Source organism: Leptonychotes weddellii, chromosome 12, assembly GCF_054177405.1.
Source record: "Leptonychotes weddellii isolate Sample4059 chromosome 12, ASM5417740v2, whole genome shotgun sequence".
Taxonomy (NCBI): domain Eukaryota; kingdom Metazoa; phylum Chordata; class Mammalia; order Carnivora; family Phocidae; genus Leptonychotes; species Leptonychotes weddellii.
Window position 1 is genome coordinate 26,810,191 of NC_138380.1, and position 16,921 is coordinate 26,827,111.

Here is a 16,921-nt window from a genome sequence, read left to right on the forward strand (position 1 = left end):
GAGATTTCCAAAAAGGATCATCTAAAGCAATGGCACTCTTACATCTTTAAATGATATTAACTGTTTCTCAAAAATGTCTCTCCTAAATTCCCACTGTCGGCAGAAATCTACTATCTAGATTAGTCTATTATTAAGACTATTTAGACTAGACTTAAGTGTTACAATCAATGGGTTCTGTGTTTGTACATGTTAGAAGGTTCTCCCAAATATGGGTATGACACATCTTAGATTTTGGAAAGGAAGGAAGTCTAAGAAAAAAGAGCAACAGCTAACCATGTTGTCCTGTTCAAGCATGCACATGTTTTATTTAAGTATTCTCCAAAGGTCTATTTTTTTCCAGCATAATGCAGATATTATGCTATCCTTTGAAATAAGATATATGAATTTCAAACAAAATTGTCAAAAACAATGACCTTGGTTACTCCATATGGTACACAGAAATAATTACATTTCACTTACAATACAGATGCACTTAACACACAGTCATCAATAGTCATTCACCACCAACACAGTATATTTTTAAATCACCTAAAACACCAAAAAGTTTTTTTTTTCTTTTCCAAAAATCTAAAGGAATTAATAGTTTGGGATAAATGATAAGTTGAAAAGGAGACAGAATTGTCAACTGAAATAATCTAACTGCATTTTTAAAAATGTAGTATTAAGAACATGAAAATAGAACTTTTCATTGGGAATCAAAAGACCTAAGTATTCCTGATTGTGGTTTCCTTAGTCTACTTTTTAAAAAGTTTTTTCAACAAATGCCATCAAAGACGTTTCACTATATTTGCTCTAGAAGCATAAAGTGACATGAGGCAGGTGTTAATATAATTGTTAATATTCACACTCCAGGAAGATTAGTAACTTTTTAAAAGACATACTAGGAGTAAAGCCAGTTCTTCCCGAGAGATAGTGGAGTGTATCTTACTTTTATTCAGCAAATGTTTATTAAGATCTACCATGTGCACAGCACTGTTCTAGAAGCTATTCTAGAAATGGGAAGCAAGAATTTCTGGCTTTACTTGAAAATGGTTGGATTAATTCCTTTTTATGATAAATTATGATAAGCATTTTAAAATCTCTATAGTAGAGGGATAATTATTAATTCTTTCCATGTACGGAAGCTAAACGTTTTTTCTTACGGTGGTGGTTTGGAATGAACAAAACTTTTCATTTGACATAAAACTTTTTTACACTGTCACGTGCAGACATGTCTGCTGATATATTTTAAAGGTGAAAAGGTATAAAGACTTTTCACTTAAACGTACACAGAGATCAACTTTGCATCCTCAAACTCCCATCCTCCTGATTTAGTGGAGAAAATTGCTCCTTGCCGTGTACAGGAGCCTTCCTCCGATGAATTTGTGTGGCCTTCTCCAGTGGCGTAGAGAGCGTGCTTTCATCAAATATTGCTACATAAAGTACTCTAGTTCTTAATCTCTGCATTTCAATTCACATTAGTTATTCTCAAAATGTATTCAAGATCTAAAGTAAAATAAATAATACATCAAGCGATATTCTGGGATCACTGATTTAGTGATATTAATCCCAGCCTACTCTTTGCCTGAAACACATAGCGATATATCCAGTGTCTGGGCTTTTCCCTAACAGCAAAGAGGTTAGAGATCATTCATAGATGTCAACTCCTTTTTCCTGATTTTTGATAAGGGGATTGATGATAGTAATCTACTTACAAGGTAGTATGTCGGGGAATACAAAAGTAGGAAAGTCATTTGAACTACAAAACGTTAGTCCAGTTGATGACGACAAACCCAATAGAAAGGCGCTGTAGAAGTACAAGAACAGATAATGCACTGTCACGGGGACACAGCGGACCAAAGGATATTACTGAAAAACATTTATGGCACAATAGTTTTGGATTAAAAAGTTATCTAAAACCTGGCCACACCAGAAGTGTTTCTATGAACGTGGCTCTTACTGTATCTATGAAGATCTGGAAAGTACGACAACAAAAAATCCTGATTCCTGATACAACAGGTGTACAATGAATTATTGCAGTTGTACCAGTATCTAGGTGCAAGGTAAAACAATAATTAATACTGAACTATCTGAACACTTTAGATTTACTAATGAGCATCCCCATGAGAAATACCGCAGCTCTAAAGGAGTTTATTGGCACAGCCCACCATAGAACATGAACAATCAGCTTGTTGTAAGTGCACAGAAATTCCCCCTTTCTACAATTATAGTTTATCATGCCTATTCTGAAGACAACATAAGGACACTGAAATCACTGCTTCAAAGAATTCTAGCATGCATTATGATGGTTTCCTTCAGTCAATACAAATGTGTCATAGGAGTTGTTTTTTTTTTTTTTTTTAACACGTAATAATCTTCATCATAGCCAATGTTCATGGTTTTAACAGGAAAAATTTTTATCAAAATGTTTTCCATATTTTTTTGTTTTGCATTCAACTGGAACATTATGTTCAAAGATTTGTTTTATTTATTTTATTAAAAAAGAGTTCAGATCATAAGAAGCATCGATAGGCGGCATTTCATTGTGCTCATTCACAAAGTCAAAGGGTCACAGACTCTTCCTCTGTATAACAGGTCAACTTTGTCTAGAAATGCCATTTGGTGGTTTTATTTCCATCCTCAGGTTTGGAAGCTTTGTTTTTTATTTCACTGCCAACCTTCTTGCTTTGCTGTTTTCATCTGCAAAAGGTTTATTTATTTCTTCTTTCTTCCACATTGGAATTCTTTCCACAGCCAGAGCTCAAATTTTCTTAGACCTGGTTCCAATTGTCTTACAAAGCAGACACTCTGACAATATTGCCTCCTGAGTACTCCGGAGATTCTGGCCTGTCGTCTCCTTCAGGGGTGGTCACTGGAGGTGTTGGGATGCTTATTATTGCTGTGGTCACATAAGGTTGTTCACAGTTTAGTTTAACACATTCTTCCATTTTGGCATTTAAACTGGATCGGCTGGTGAGGAAGAAATAGATTTTAAAAAGTAAGTTGTTGACTGAAACAATGTTTTCCCTACAACTGAGGGATGCGTTTCATGTCTATCAGTAACATGTTAAATATCCAAGACCAGTCACCATGATTTTTTAAAAATGAAGTACCAAACCTAATAATATATGTCAAAATGAACATTAGCCAGGTCATTAATGTTAACTAAGTGTCTAAAAGCCAGCTCAATTTGGTTCAATCAGTGTTTCTCAAAGTGTTTTCTACAAAAATGCAAGAAAGGGAATCGGGTCAGTTTTGGAAAGCCTGGGTTGGGCAAAGTAAAATCAGGACCTCTGAGAGGTTTGAGATGCTCATATGGAAGAGATGCACCTCAATGCTCTGTGAATGTGTTTCAGTTTTTGTCACCTCAGAGTCATTTTACTATCTTGTCTCTTGGGGAAAGACGATGCCCTTAAAGCTCTTAAAGCCAATTTTAAGAACCTCTAAAAAGTTAGCCATTATCGATAATTCCAGATTTTCCCAAGTGGTATTCTTGCGTGAGTTTTATACTCCATGTGGATGGAGGTCAAAGGGGAGAGGAACAAGGAGGGTATACACAGGATGCTAATTACTTAAATCTAATTACCTTATTTTCATGGAAATCTTATTTAAGATGTTTTTGTCTTAAAATTTTCATTCTGAACAATTCTCTGCTTTCTACTTAATTTTGGAATGGATGTAAAACAATGCAGAGGTAGAATATCTTAGAGACAGAAATCTTTCATTGTTCCAAAATTTAATATTCTGGTCCCAGAGACATCTGATTTATGTAAATCAACATAGCCTGAATTCAGAATGTCATCCAGGTTTTTCACAAAGATTGCTGAATGAGAACAAAGGAGTAGCACCGAATTAATGGATTGTTAATATAAAAACATAGCTATTTAATTTGAAGAACAAAGCAAAATTATGTTGGCAGAAATTGATCGTTTTAATGAGTTGTATAGTTTAAATGGATTCCTTTTTATTATTGTTTGTGGTAAAAACAAATAGCAAAGAAAGAGAAGCAAAGGCAAATGCCAACAAAAATTTCACTTCAGTTGTCCATGAATGAACCAGACGTGAACAATTTTAGCATTTCACTTATGTTTTTTTGTATTGGATTGATTTTTGTGTTTGCTGTGGGCCAAAATATCTTTATGATCAAAATTATATATTGATTCGGGCGCCTGGGTGGCTCAGTTGGTTGAGCGACTGCCTTCGGCTCAGGTCATGATCCTGGAGTCCCTGGATCGAGTCCTGCATCGGGCTCCCTGCTCGGCAGGGAGTCTGCTTCTCCCTCTGACCCTCCTCCCTCTCATGTGCTCTCTCTCTCTCTCTCATTCTCTGTCTCGCAAATAAATTAAAAATCTAAAAAAAAAAAAATTATATATTGATTCAAGAGATTTGTGTAGGCATGGTTTTGTTTTTCACTCTTACATTGAAGGTGTTGATGTATTGTTAGGCGCTGCTGAGTACTTTTCAATGGTATCAATGTCAATTTAATTTGTCTCCGTTAGTAGTGTTGACTATCACTTCAGGCTCCTTGCATTTACAAAGGGGGCTCCTGAATATAAAGCTGTCTGCTCAAATAGGAAAAAGTGGTGGAGTGAAAGAGGCAGAAGCACAGTTGTGCATGCCTGACCATCTTGGCTTCTTTCTACACGTCGTGCTATACAACAGCTACTCCTGACTCAGAGAGTATCATAGCGGATCCATTTTCCTACCTGTTAGGTGGTATTGGTCTTGTCACATTCTAAACCCTAGGATTTAGATGCCACGGTGCTTCTAAGGTGTATTAGTTAAAAATAAATGAATAAATAAAAAGTACTCCCCGCCCCCCCCCGCCCCTCCCCTTGCCGCACCCAAAATTGCCAAATACACCAAGGCAGCAACGTGCGTGCGGGTGCAGATACGCCCTGGGAGGGAGCACAGGTGTGTGTACGCACACACATTCACCTCGGGTACCTGTTAGACAGCGGGGTTCTCTCCACACATCTGATCTGGATCGTACTGAGTTCTTGCACACTGCCCCGGTGGCTTCCGGAAACGTTGGCATTTGGGATGCGGAAGGTTTTTTTGTGTCGTCGTGAACAGCAAGTGCTGGTGACTCCTTGCGAAGAGAGAGAGGGGCTGTGGCTTGAAGGCCGGTTTCCGGTCGCAACTTCCATGCAGCTTTCCTCAAAGACCTGCTCATCCACAAACTCGTGATTCTGTTCCGCAGCGGTGAGAACGCGAGGAGGAGGCACAGAAACGCATTTTAACGTTAAGAAAGGAGATGAATGGCTTTATTTTTAAAAACTCAAACATGCCCGTACACTGAGACGAGCCAACGGGCAGCTAAGACCATTTTCATAAAGCCTGGAATATCGAAGCCACCTCATGCGGGCGTTTGTGCGAAAATAAAATCTCCCTAGTCAGCCCTCGAGATGGACATCTGCAGGCTGATTTAGGATCTCTTCATGGACTAACTTTATCTTGAAACACCACGTGTTAATTGAAACATCATTTCCGGAAAGGAAAAAGAAAACTCTTGAAAATGCATATAAGACAGTGCTGCTCACGGTGAATGTGTCAATTCACATGGACTTTTCTTTTTTAAACAGATTGGAATCATGGAAAAGAGGCTATTTTAATAGAATGCCCCAAATTAGATTGTCTGTTATATATTAGCAAATATTTTCATGTGGGATTGAAAACATCTTTTAATTAGAAAATGAGATCCCGAAGATACTTTCTATTTCCTTAGAGGCTCCTCTAAAATTCCCAGTGTATAGACAAGTGACTCATTAGTTAAATAGGTAAAAATACTGCAAAATGTGCCACTTTGTGTTTGATCCAGAAGGGGTTAGCACTGAACTCGGAGGTCTCCCTTATCTTCATGATACATCACCACCTCTGCCTCTATTCAGAGTTCTCCTAGCCAAGAGGCACACAGTGATGGGCATCATTTCATATGCCACATTTTAGAAAAACCACAGTGAAAATTTTGCTTTTGGAATATTTAATAAAGAATCACTTCCTAAAATGCCTATATAAGAATTTCACCTCATAACTATAAGGGAAAACATTTTGGTCTGAACTGCAGGAGAGCGACTTCAATTACTATTTTTTTTCTTTGTGTAGGTGGGAATAATCTTGTAATGGAAGGCTTTGCACATGCCAAATTCCACGTAACCATCTCTCATCCTACAATATTAGTGAAACAATGGAAACAATTCACTGGCCAACAGCAAAAATGTATTGTTTTCGTTACTCATTTTGTTATTTCTTTGCTGAGACAAGCATTTTGAAGTAAATGAAATTTAAGATTCCACTGTTTAAAGTCCAGAGAATAATATGACCAGATAAGACAGAGTTTCATTAAGAAATGAATTTCAATATCAAGTCTTATGGAAAAAATACAGCCCACAAAGGATTCACAATCTGTTTTCTTCTTTTACAATGCACATTTCACACACATAATACAAGTATATAGTGCATGAGATTCTAATTTATCACATCAGTGACTGGAAGTGAAGAAGTCTTTCTGCTGCTGGTTATTTCTGTAGGTAGTTTAATTTAAACAGTAATAACTGGTGTTAAATAATTTTTTATTTAAGAGGTAAAATAGTAAAAATAGAAGATAAAATAGTAAAAAATGAAAATAAAAAAGCACGGAGATAAATACACCTGACTGTTAATGTTACCGTTTACCTTTCAAAGAGTTATCCTAAGCTATAGACCTTATCCTGTAAGTTATGGATCGTTAGTTACAAATGCAAATATAATCATGTAACTACCCTGTTTAAAGCCCTCAAATAACTTTCCATTTATTATGAGATAAAGATCAAAATTCTTCACATGCTTTCAAAGGCTAGCCATTGTCTAGACTTCCCCTGTCTCCTCCTGGGTCACTCTACTCCCTGTCTTCTGATCACCCTCAAGTTCTTTCAGTTCCTCTGGCGCCAAGTTCCAGCCTTTCTCTGGTGCCCACATCACCTTTTAGCCCCTTCATTTCTTTGCCAAATAGCTCCTAGTCATCCTGCAAGCTCCTCCAGGAAACCTTGTCTGATCCTGTCTCCTCATGGCTCCACCTTCTTTGTGTCACTGCACTGTGGCCCCATTTTTCCTTCTGCGCTCATGACCCTTCTCCAGGAACATCGGTGTTTTGGCCCATCCGTGGAGGCTTGATGGGGGCAGAGACCACACCTGACTTCATGGCGTCTCCAGAGTCTGGCTCACTGTCTACCACGTAGTAGGCAAGCAATACAAATTTGTTGAATGACTACATAGGTAAATGAAAAAAATGCACGGGTGATATGTTGGAATTGAGAATACAAGGATGTACCTCTGGGGAGTGAGTGAGCAGAACTGATTCCAATACGGTGAAAGTTTTGTTCTGCTTTGTGGTCAAAGACTGTGGCCCCTTTTGACAAGCCAGCTAGGGAATGGGTGCCTTTCCTAAAGTAGAGATCTGATTGAGAGCTTCTAAACAGAGAAATGCAGACTCAAGCCTCAGCTCCAAGGGGCTTGCCAGGGATGAAATGTGTCATTTTTCCTATGGGAACACAGTTTTTTATTACCTATCTTGTTCATTACAACCTGTTAATGAAAGAAAAGCTTATATTCAGTTAGTCTCTATTTTTTTGTTACTGCTATTGGTATTCCTTTTATCTCGATGTCAGGAACACTTGAACTACACTGGTTTTCGTTTAATCAGCATTTTCATAATCAGGGGAAAAATGATATTTTGGAGGACCTGCAGTCACCTCTTGGGAAACAACTTTTCATCCGCATTAAACTGACATTTCAGACTAAAGTTAAGATAACCACTAAAGATAAAAACACTTTAGATAATTCTCTAAAATACTTTCCAAGTTGAAACGTCACTCTAGTATTTCAAAGCAATTTCAAATATCCGTTTTTTTTTTTTTCATTTTTAGTATATTTTCCAGTAATGTAGACAGTGAAATCATACTTGGGAGCATTAAGAATTCACAAAAGCAAACGGGATTACTTCCTCAGTACAGGGGCGGACAGTCGTGCCTTTTCCTTACCGTGGTTTTTTCCAGACAGTGAAGCAGGTGGTGGTGCTGGGTTTCAAAGCTGGAGCCGGATTTGCTAACAAAGGCCTGCTCATCCTCTGAGGACTGTTAACACACAGAAGACAGAAGTGCTTTCTATTTTATTTGCAAACAATGAGAACCTCAGCTACACATTTCCACAGAGAGATCTAGCCTATCTCCTGAGATTAAATGGTAGCATTTTAATTTTTTTTTTTTAACTAAAAAGGGACAAATGTGCAGTTGCTTTTAATTTTGGTAATCAGCCTTTATGTTCCTGTCACATTAGCGGTCTGGCCTTTTAGACTTGCCTCTCTGAATTGAAAATTTAAATAGTTTTTCCTCATTCATCTCCCGACTACCTTCGAAAGCCTGGGAGCTATATTTTTTGGATAATAAAATTTAATCTCGTACTTAGGTAATCCTGAAACCATGATCATGCTCACCTACATAAAAGCCATTTTGATGGCACGATGACCGGAATCCTAAATATTAAAGGACAGTTTTGAGGTAAAAGCTACTGTTTCTCTAGTATTTCATACCGTGTGAGCTTTATAACCCTGAATGGTGTTCCCTCTCCATAAAGAAATAAGACATCTTAATCCACTCAAACCAATTTTAAAGAACATAAATAATTTTGAAACAAAAATAGGTATTTGAGTTGAGAATTTCTGACCTTTCCCTTGTGTACATAACATAGTAAAGAAGTACTGCCCAATCCCGAGTGGGAGTCGTGAATCACTGGCCACATTTCATAGCCCGAGTCCTAACCTGCTACAACCAGCAAGACCATAGAGCGCAGGGTTATTTAAAGACGACGCTTCTGTTGTTTGGGTAGCCACTGTCCTAATTACCCACAATAAAATTATACGGTTAAATAGAAGTAAATCAATATTACACTGATAAATCGAACATTAAAAAAAGTGAAACGCTTGACCGTACCTGCAGCTGATTACTGAGTAAGCCATTCCGTTTGCTCTGCATGTAAGCGTTGGCGCTTCCGGTTTTGGCTGCCCGGATCCTGGCCAGTCTGGCTTTCTAGAAGCCAGAAGAAAAATAAATGTTGTGTTAATACTTATGAATTGTTTTCTACAAACAGTGAATGCACTCTTGTGTCATGCTAATGTCAGTGTACACAGTTTTTAAAGTATGCTAGCTTTCACATGGAATTACTGAAAATTACATTTTCACCATTGGAGTACTTTATTTTCGTTAACTTCTTCAGTAAGATCCATTAACTACTTTGGAGTTGGGTTACGCACTTAAGACTTGTAATTAAGTCGTTAGAGTAAGATCAAGTTATTTCATTATTGTTTCTGTCAATTGTGTTAGGAGAAAAATGGCAGCATTCCTTTATTTATATTTTCACTTATCCCAATCTGAGTAATTTAATGAAATGAAGACTTAGCAAACCAGCTTCCAAATCATTTTCATTTAAACTAATGTCCTTTTAAAAATAGCAAATACATTCCAGGAACCAATTGCCTGCTTCCCTTCTTCTTTCCTTCCCTCCTTCTTTCCTTCCTGCCTTTTAAAAGGTTTAAAAAACAAACAAACAAACCAAAAAACCCTGTACTCTCAAATATCAATTTATTGTTTGCAATTATTTTGTTAAATGGGGCAATGTAGACCCCATGCCGAATAACATGGAGTCTCAAAAAAAAAAAAAAATCCTTAATTTATTCACTTTTTCTACTGACACTGGTGCATACTAGGAGCATGCTTACCTGATTTCTACTTTTTTAAATATTTTATTTATTTGTTTATTTGACAGAGAGAGACACAGCGAGAGAGGGAACACAAGCAGGGGGAGTGGGAGACGGAGAAGCAGGCTTCCCGTGGAGCAGGGAGCCCGACGCGGGGCTCGATCCCAGGCCCCTGGGACCATGACCTGAGCCAAAGGCAGACGCTGAACGACTGAGCCACCCGGGTGCCCCTGATTTCTAGTTCTTTCTTGAATTGTTGAAATGAGAGCATAGTGAGCCACTCCAAGGAGATTTATAACATTATTTTTTAATTTTAAAACATTTTTGCATAGAGAATGTTCTTCAATTTAGAGGGCTTAGGGTGGTTACTTTGATTGTTCACAGTTACAGTGAGATCACCAAAGTGATATTACTGAGCAAACTGACCGTTTAGCCAGATTTCTGGTATTCCATTCTCCGTTAGAACTGCTGTTGTATCTGGAATGAGTCATGGAATGAGTCTGGTTTTCACTTACTGGAGGGCACTATTTTGGTGAACATTCTGTTTGTATGATTGTATATCTAGCAAGTGTATGTAAGAAAACAACTGGAATGGTTTGGTTAAGTTCTTATAGAATTACCCCATAAAGACTCCTTCTTTACCATTCTAAACAACCCAGATGAATATTATCTGTAGTCTCGAGCCCTGGGATGTTCTTTTTAATAAAAATTTAAAAATTATCTAGATTTTTTTAAATGGAAAATGAATATATACATATGACAAAATTTTATTAATCCAAAAGTGCATCAAAAATAAGTAAGTCTCTCTGGACCCTGGAGCTGCCCTAATTCTATGCTTCAGGGGAACCACTGGTAATATTTCTAGAGAATCTTGCCAGAAATTTTCTAGGCATATAAAAGCAAGTGTGTGTGTGTGTGTGTGTGTGTAGACACACACATATATATGTATATATACATATACGTAATCATACATCTATACACACATATTTTTACTCAGTTGGGACAATACGCCTCATACTCCTTTGTACTCAGCTGTTTTCATTTAATCCAGATTGGAACTCCTTCCATATCGACATATATAGATCCACCTCATTCATTACAAATATATAATATACCAATGAATAAAGCACCGTTTATTTAGCTAGCCAACTACCATTAATTTTTTAAAGCCTCTTTTGCTTAAACTGCCTGCCTTGAACATCATGATGAATTTATCTGTAAGACAAATTTCCAGAAGCAGAACTATTCCTAGATCAAAGGGTGTGCGTGTGTGTTTTGTTTGATAGGTTTTACCAAACTTCCCTCCAAAGTTATACCAAGAGCCCTTCCACTCACAGGGTTTGAGAGTAGCACTGAGACGGTCTGAAGCTCTCAAAATAGCATTCACATATCATCTGGGCTTCGACTCCACCCTTTCTCTCTTCCTCTGAATTTATTCTTCCTGTTTGCTGATTCCAGGTTAAAGTAATACTTTGTACAAAGGTCATATTTATAAATGATGAGAAAAATAGACAAGTTTCACTCTTTGTTGACAGCATACTGTTTAGATCACTCAAAGTACTGAGACAATACAAGAGAATGAAGGTGGAAGGTAGGAAATTTTTAACTTCAAAAGCTGTGCTGCGCAGCCCGGATTTCATGCCAGTCTTGATAAAACAATGGGAAATGAAAAGCACCTTTGGAAATGACTTTGAATTGATGTAATAATTCAGAAATAAGTAATTTAAATATACATTTGATTTCCAGAAAAGGATTATTGCTGAAATTTGAATCCTAAAGTCTCACTGGTCTCCTGAAACATTCAATGCCTTTTCTGGTCTCATTCTTCCCAATGCTCCTCCCTGCTCCCTCCGTCCCTCCATCCCTCCCTCCTTCCCTCCCTCCCTCCCTCCTTTTTTCCTTCCTTTGATAACTACTGCATATAATTGCATTGCCTATATCATAGCTACTAGTCTCACCTATGTCATCCTCCAAGCATTTAGCAGCTGTATTAGAAAACATTTTTCTATAAATGAGAAATTTATTTACATTAACCAAAAATACTGTCCAGCAAAGGAAAATGACGTGCATTTCCCACATGGGAAAGCGTCCATATGGTGGCGACCACTACAACAGAAGTCGTTCTAAGCTTAGGAAAAAAGAAGTAGTTGTTTTAGAGACAGAACAGCCATTTTGCTAAGCCATGTACTATGTTAGAAAAATACCTCCCATCTCAATTTCAATCACGATTTTTCTTTCATTTTACAGCAATACTGTATGAGTTAATTGGTTTAATTGGTCTTGTGGAGCACCACACCAAATGTCTGTTGAATAATGCTAGCTTTTATGACCTGTGATTACATCTTTGCTTTCAGTAGGTAATTGAGGAAATTTCTTTTACAAAGATATTTTAGAAAATCACCTTACTCTGACCCACTCAGTATGACAATCTTGGCAAGGATGGCTGTGCGAATGGGAGGTTAAAAGAAAACCATCCACTAGTAAGAGGAAATGTATTCCTCGTAGCCCCCACCCCCAGTTTTGTAGGAAATACAACTTCTTGGCCATGCCAAGTACCAGCAAATATTATGGAATGAGAGGAAGGTTTCAGTAAATACTTTAGCCTATTTGGAAAATAGGAGGCTTCCAAATTTTTAATTAAACCAAAAGGCTTATATTGTCTGTGTAAAAAAATAGCTTTGAAGTTATTTTCTGAATTCTTCTTTTTTTTTTTTTTTTAAAGATTTTATCTATTTGACAGAGAGAGACACAGCGAGAAAGGGAACACAAGCAGGGGGAGTGGGAGAGGGAGAAGCAGGCCTCCCGCCGAGCAGGGAGCCCGATGCGGGGCTCGATCCCGGGACCCTGGGACCATGACCCGAGCTGAAGGCAGACGTCCAACGACTGAGCCACCCAGGCGCGCCTGAATTCTTTATCTGCCTTAAGAAACATCAATGGTGTTGGGAAAAATAAATTGTCCCATAAGCACATTTTCCCCATACATCTCAATTCTTGATAAATTCAGTTTTCTTCTTAATTCTCTAAACTCAGAAAGATTTCTCAAAGTTGGGTTTCAGGGAACTAGTAAGTGTTATGGGCAAAATCCAAACCAACCTAATGAAATGAACAACTGGTTCTGTGGTCAAGAAAAGTTTGGGAAATGCTGAGAGGTTAAACAGGTTTCTCTGCTGTTGGATTCCTTACAACATACACTGTGGATGTTCATTGTGAGACAAAAGGGGGGGATATAGTATACACTTTTTCTCAAGCTAATTTGACACAGAACCCTTTTACTGTGGAGTAGTCAGAGGCTAGTATGCAGCAGTTTTTCAGCAAGTAGATTGTTTTTTAATTGCACCAAACGACATTACATAAACTTTACAATGTGTTCTCTGGACCAGAGGCAGGGGACCCAGTCAGAGAAATATGTACAGTATAAGCCAAAAACTGTTGAGATAGCAGTGTTCTTAAACGCGATCTATCTTCTAAATGAGGTATGAGGTAGATAGTGAGAAGTCATTGGACCATGTTGCTGCCAAATCACAAACTGTTTTCAATACTTTTGAAAAATAAAGGTATCCTAGGTAGCTTTCAAAGCGAGGTAGCGAAGGCCTTTCTCCTTTATAATGTGAGGCAATTCCTCACTCCTCAAACATCACCCCACATACTGCATGTACCATTTATTCTGGAAATTTTACTTAGACTTGTTTCTTTCATTTAAGGTTCAGTAAAATGCCTTACGTGGAGGTAGCATATTAACTTTATCAGCTTTTACAAATTTAAGACATTTATTGGAATCTTTCCATTTGTTAAGGTAAATAGCTCCCCTGGAAATGAGGCAATTTAGTGCCAAATACTAATAAAAAGAGAGAGAGGGAGGAAATCAGTGGAAGATAGTACAAGATTCCCACCTGGTTCTGGAGCTCAGTGAATCCTGGTGATGACAGGGCTGGGTAGAAACCGTGCTGGCATTTGGGTCAGTGGAAGGGATACTGGATGGGTCAGTGAAAGAGAGGGCAACGAGAGTTCTCTAAGTGGGAAGAGGTAAGAACTGAAAGATGTAGGAGGTCACCAGAGATAAAAAATCATTCTTCCTAATATTGTTTTCAACTGGTCCTCAGAATGTCCACCCTACACTAGGAATAGAGGACACTGTCAAGGTGAACAAGACCTCGTTGTTCATTCTTTCCTTATTACACAAATATTAAATCCTATTTTATGCCAGGCACTGCACTCAGAAGAATGGAGAGGGAGAATATAGCGTAATACATGATAACAGAGTATGCATAAAATTGTGGGAGAAGAGAAAATAGAGCAATTAATGGTGTTCACATCATTTAGGAAAATTTTCATTAAATGGGTAATATGTGAGCTGAGTGTTGCATTCTGAGTGGGAGTTTGCCAGGTGGCTACATTAGGTGGTGTGGGGATGGAATGGAGACTTAAGGGCAGAAGTAGGTGATTCAATAAGGCTGAAACACAGAGTGGATCAAGAAGTATATAATGTCCAGATTCTTACATGTGTTGATAATCGGGGTTCTTAAACTACAGACAAAAAAATCTAGCTACCCACAGGGATATTGCATAGGGACCAAGTGATACTTTTTAATATTGGATAATCTAAGAGAGATCATACTCAGGTTCTAACAGGGTATTACTTATTTTAATTATTCTAGAATGCTATAAAAATTATTTTATTTGGACATTAATGAATGTCCTAGACAAATGTTTCTCAAAGTATGGTTCCCAGACCAGCAGGATCACTATCACTTAGGAACTTGTTAGAAATGCACATTTTTAGACTGTAATCCCACATTACTGAATCAAATGCTTTGAGGGTGGGTCTAACAATCTGTATTTTAACAAGCTCGTCAGATAATTCCAACGAATCTAAAGTTTGAGAACCACCAGAGTAAAGTGTGATAAATGAGTATTGGTAAATTCTTTCTATATCAATGTCAACATCTTTATGTGACAAGTAAAAAATTTACTTATATTGTACCTTGGCTGTACACTGGCTCATTGATTCGAAACTTCTCACTGTATTTAGAATTATCTATAGAAAAATCCCTAAAGATACATAGCTCTAATGATGCCAGAATTTTCTTGTCTTAGACTTTAATCAATAGGTGTGTAAGCATAAGCATGTCATCTGTAAAATGGAAATAATAACACTTCTTTTGTGAGTTGATTGTGGAAATATAAATAACAGATATAAAATGCACTTGGGATATACTAGAAAATCTAGAGAGGGTTGTTTTTGCTATTAGCACTATTAAAAATTATAATTACTATTACTATTATACATAATTACTTACAAGTTAGCCCTGTAAATATGCAGATGATAGACTGGTGTGATTTGTATCTTAAAGCAGGGTAGGTTCCCTGCCTCAAAATATCAACCCTACCAAATGTCACTGCATCAACTCAGCTTTATTTTGGCAAACACTTTCTACTCAATAAATACTTTTTGAATAACTGAGTGAATAAATAAATCTATTAAAACAAAATTACCAATGGGGGTTGAAGGAGATATGTCACAGATCTATATTCACCCAAAGGTCAGTGTTTAGTTAAGAAATGATCAAAGATTGCTAGAAATGGGTAAATGATGCATTCTTTTTAAGATTGGGGACAGGTAGTGAAAGCAGGAAGAGTACTTGCTGGGGGAAGAGCCTAGAAGAAGGGAAGTATCCCTAAATGCTCAGGGGAATGTTCTCAAATGCATATTGTATGTATTTCACGCTTTTGCTTGAGCTTGGAGTTGAAAATGGGACCAAACACCAAAAAATACGGTCTAAAAAACATTTGTAATATTCCTTATTATTTAGCTTGACTGATGTTTTTACCGAGTGGACTGTTTGCTTGATTGAATTAGCTGGCCATTTTTTTCATAAATTTGATATTTGTCAAATCACCCAGTTCCAGATAAACCTAAACTCTCTTAACTAAACTCTCTTAAGGAATGTTTATTCTGTTTCTTTGTTTTTTTTAAATCTCTTGGGAAGGAAAATAGGAAACTTAGTTCCATACGCACTGTTCTTTCATAGATAACTCTGATCAGTTTATTGATCACAGAGTATTTACCGGACATATCACATTAGGTTATTATATTTGGTTTTATTAATTTCTCTAGTAATTATGATATACAAATATCATGATTTAAAAATACATTATTCAGTATTTAAAAAATCCTATTCATTTATTTTTGCATTCTGAATTTATTTGTGCAAAAAGGTTTCTAAATTATTGTAAGATTTTCTTTACTGATGTGCTTGTTGCAGATGACAAAGTCTGAAGAAAATGCAGGTATTTTGGAGTTCAATTTATTTGAAAATCAGATTTATACTTCCTACAGTTTCCATATAGGTAGATTTTTTCTTTCTTTTTTTTTTTTTTACATTGAGGAAATGAATTATAGGTGGCTCTTATATCAAAGAAAATGTTTCTAGAATGGAGATGAATGGGTCCTGGGAAACTAAGCTTTTTGTAGGATTTTTGTTATTTTAAATAATGTACATGTGTGCCCAGGAGAAAGGCTGTAATGTGTGGACAGAACCACAGTTGTGTGCATGAAAGTCCCTGGTGGAGGGGCCAACTGTGGCTAAAATTTCTCCATTTCTGCCTGCCAAAGGTGTGCCTTACATGAGACTCCAACTGCTCAGAGGGTGCCTTTTGCTAACTTCTGTTTGTTGAATTATCAGTTCCATATATTCCCATATTAATTGGACTATTCTTTTTTCTACAATAATTAGTTAAAGGCTGGGTACCTGTCCAAAAAAGGGGGATTCTGGGAAGCAAGAAAGGACAAGGCTGAAAAAGTGATTCTTTGCAAACGGAAGAGGATCTGCAATGGTGGACATGAACATGTTCTCTGGACAATATGCTCTGTTATGATACTAATTAGCTTAAACTTTCCCAAGAGTTACTTTATGAGATTTTATAGTCTACTAAAAGACTAACATTGTTCAAAAGCATACTTAAAATCCTGTTCTGGAATTACCTACAAAGCCAGTTATGAACTGTACCCAAATCTCTCATGATATTTTATAGTTATACTACATTACCAGGATTGTGTATCCAGAGTCATGGTTTGGAATAGTTTTTGGAAATTGAAAAAAAAATCTATCCATAAAGGACAATGATATAGTATCTGTGAGGAATACTGGAAATCTAGCACCACTGTCCTGAGAAACTATAAAAGAGATTTCCAAAATTATTTCTAGGTAGCAA

At 37.1% G+C, this 16,921-nt stretch overlaps 1 protein-coding gene across 1 annotated transcript in view; it reads right to left on the reverse strand.

The window, feature by feature from the left end:
* Positions 1–286: 286 nt before the first annotated feature.
* The window catches only part of KCND2 (potassium voltage-gated channel subfamily D member 2), a 443,232-nt gene continuing 426,597 nt past the window's right edge, over positions 287–16,921 (reverse strand). The window contains exons 3-6 of the mRNA XM_006742528.3: positions 8,946–9,041; positions 7,998–8,090; positions 4,927–5,171; positions 287–2,949 (exon numbers count right to left, since the gene is read on the reverse strand). Coding sequence (XP_006742591.1) covers positions 2,772–2,949; positions 4,927–5,171; positions 7,998–8,090; positions 8,946–9,041 — 612 coding nt within the window. The 3' untranslated portion in view covers positions 287–2,771. The remainder of the gene's footprint in view (positions 2,950–4,926; positions 5,172–7,997; positions 8,091–8,945; positions 9,042–16,921) is intronic.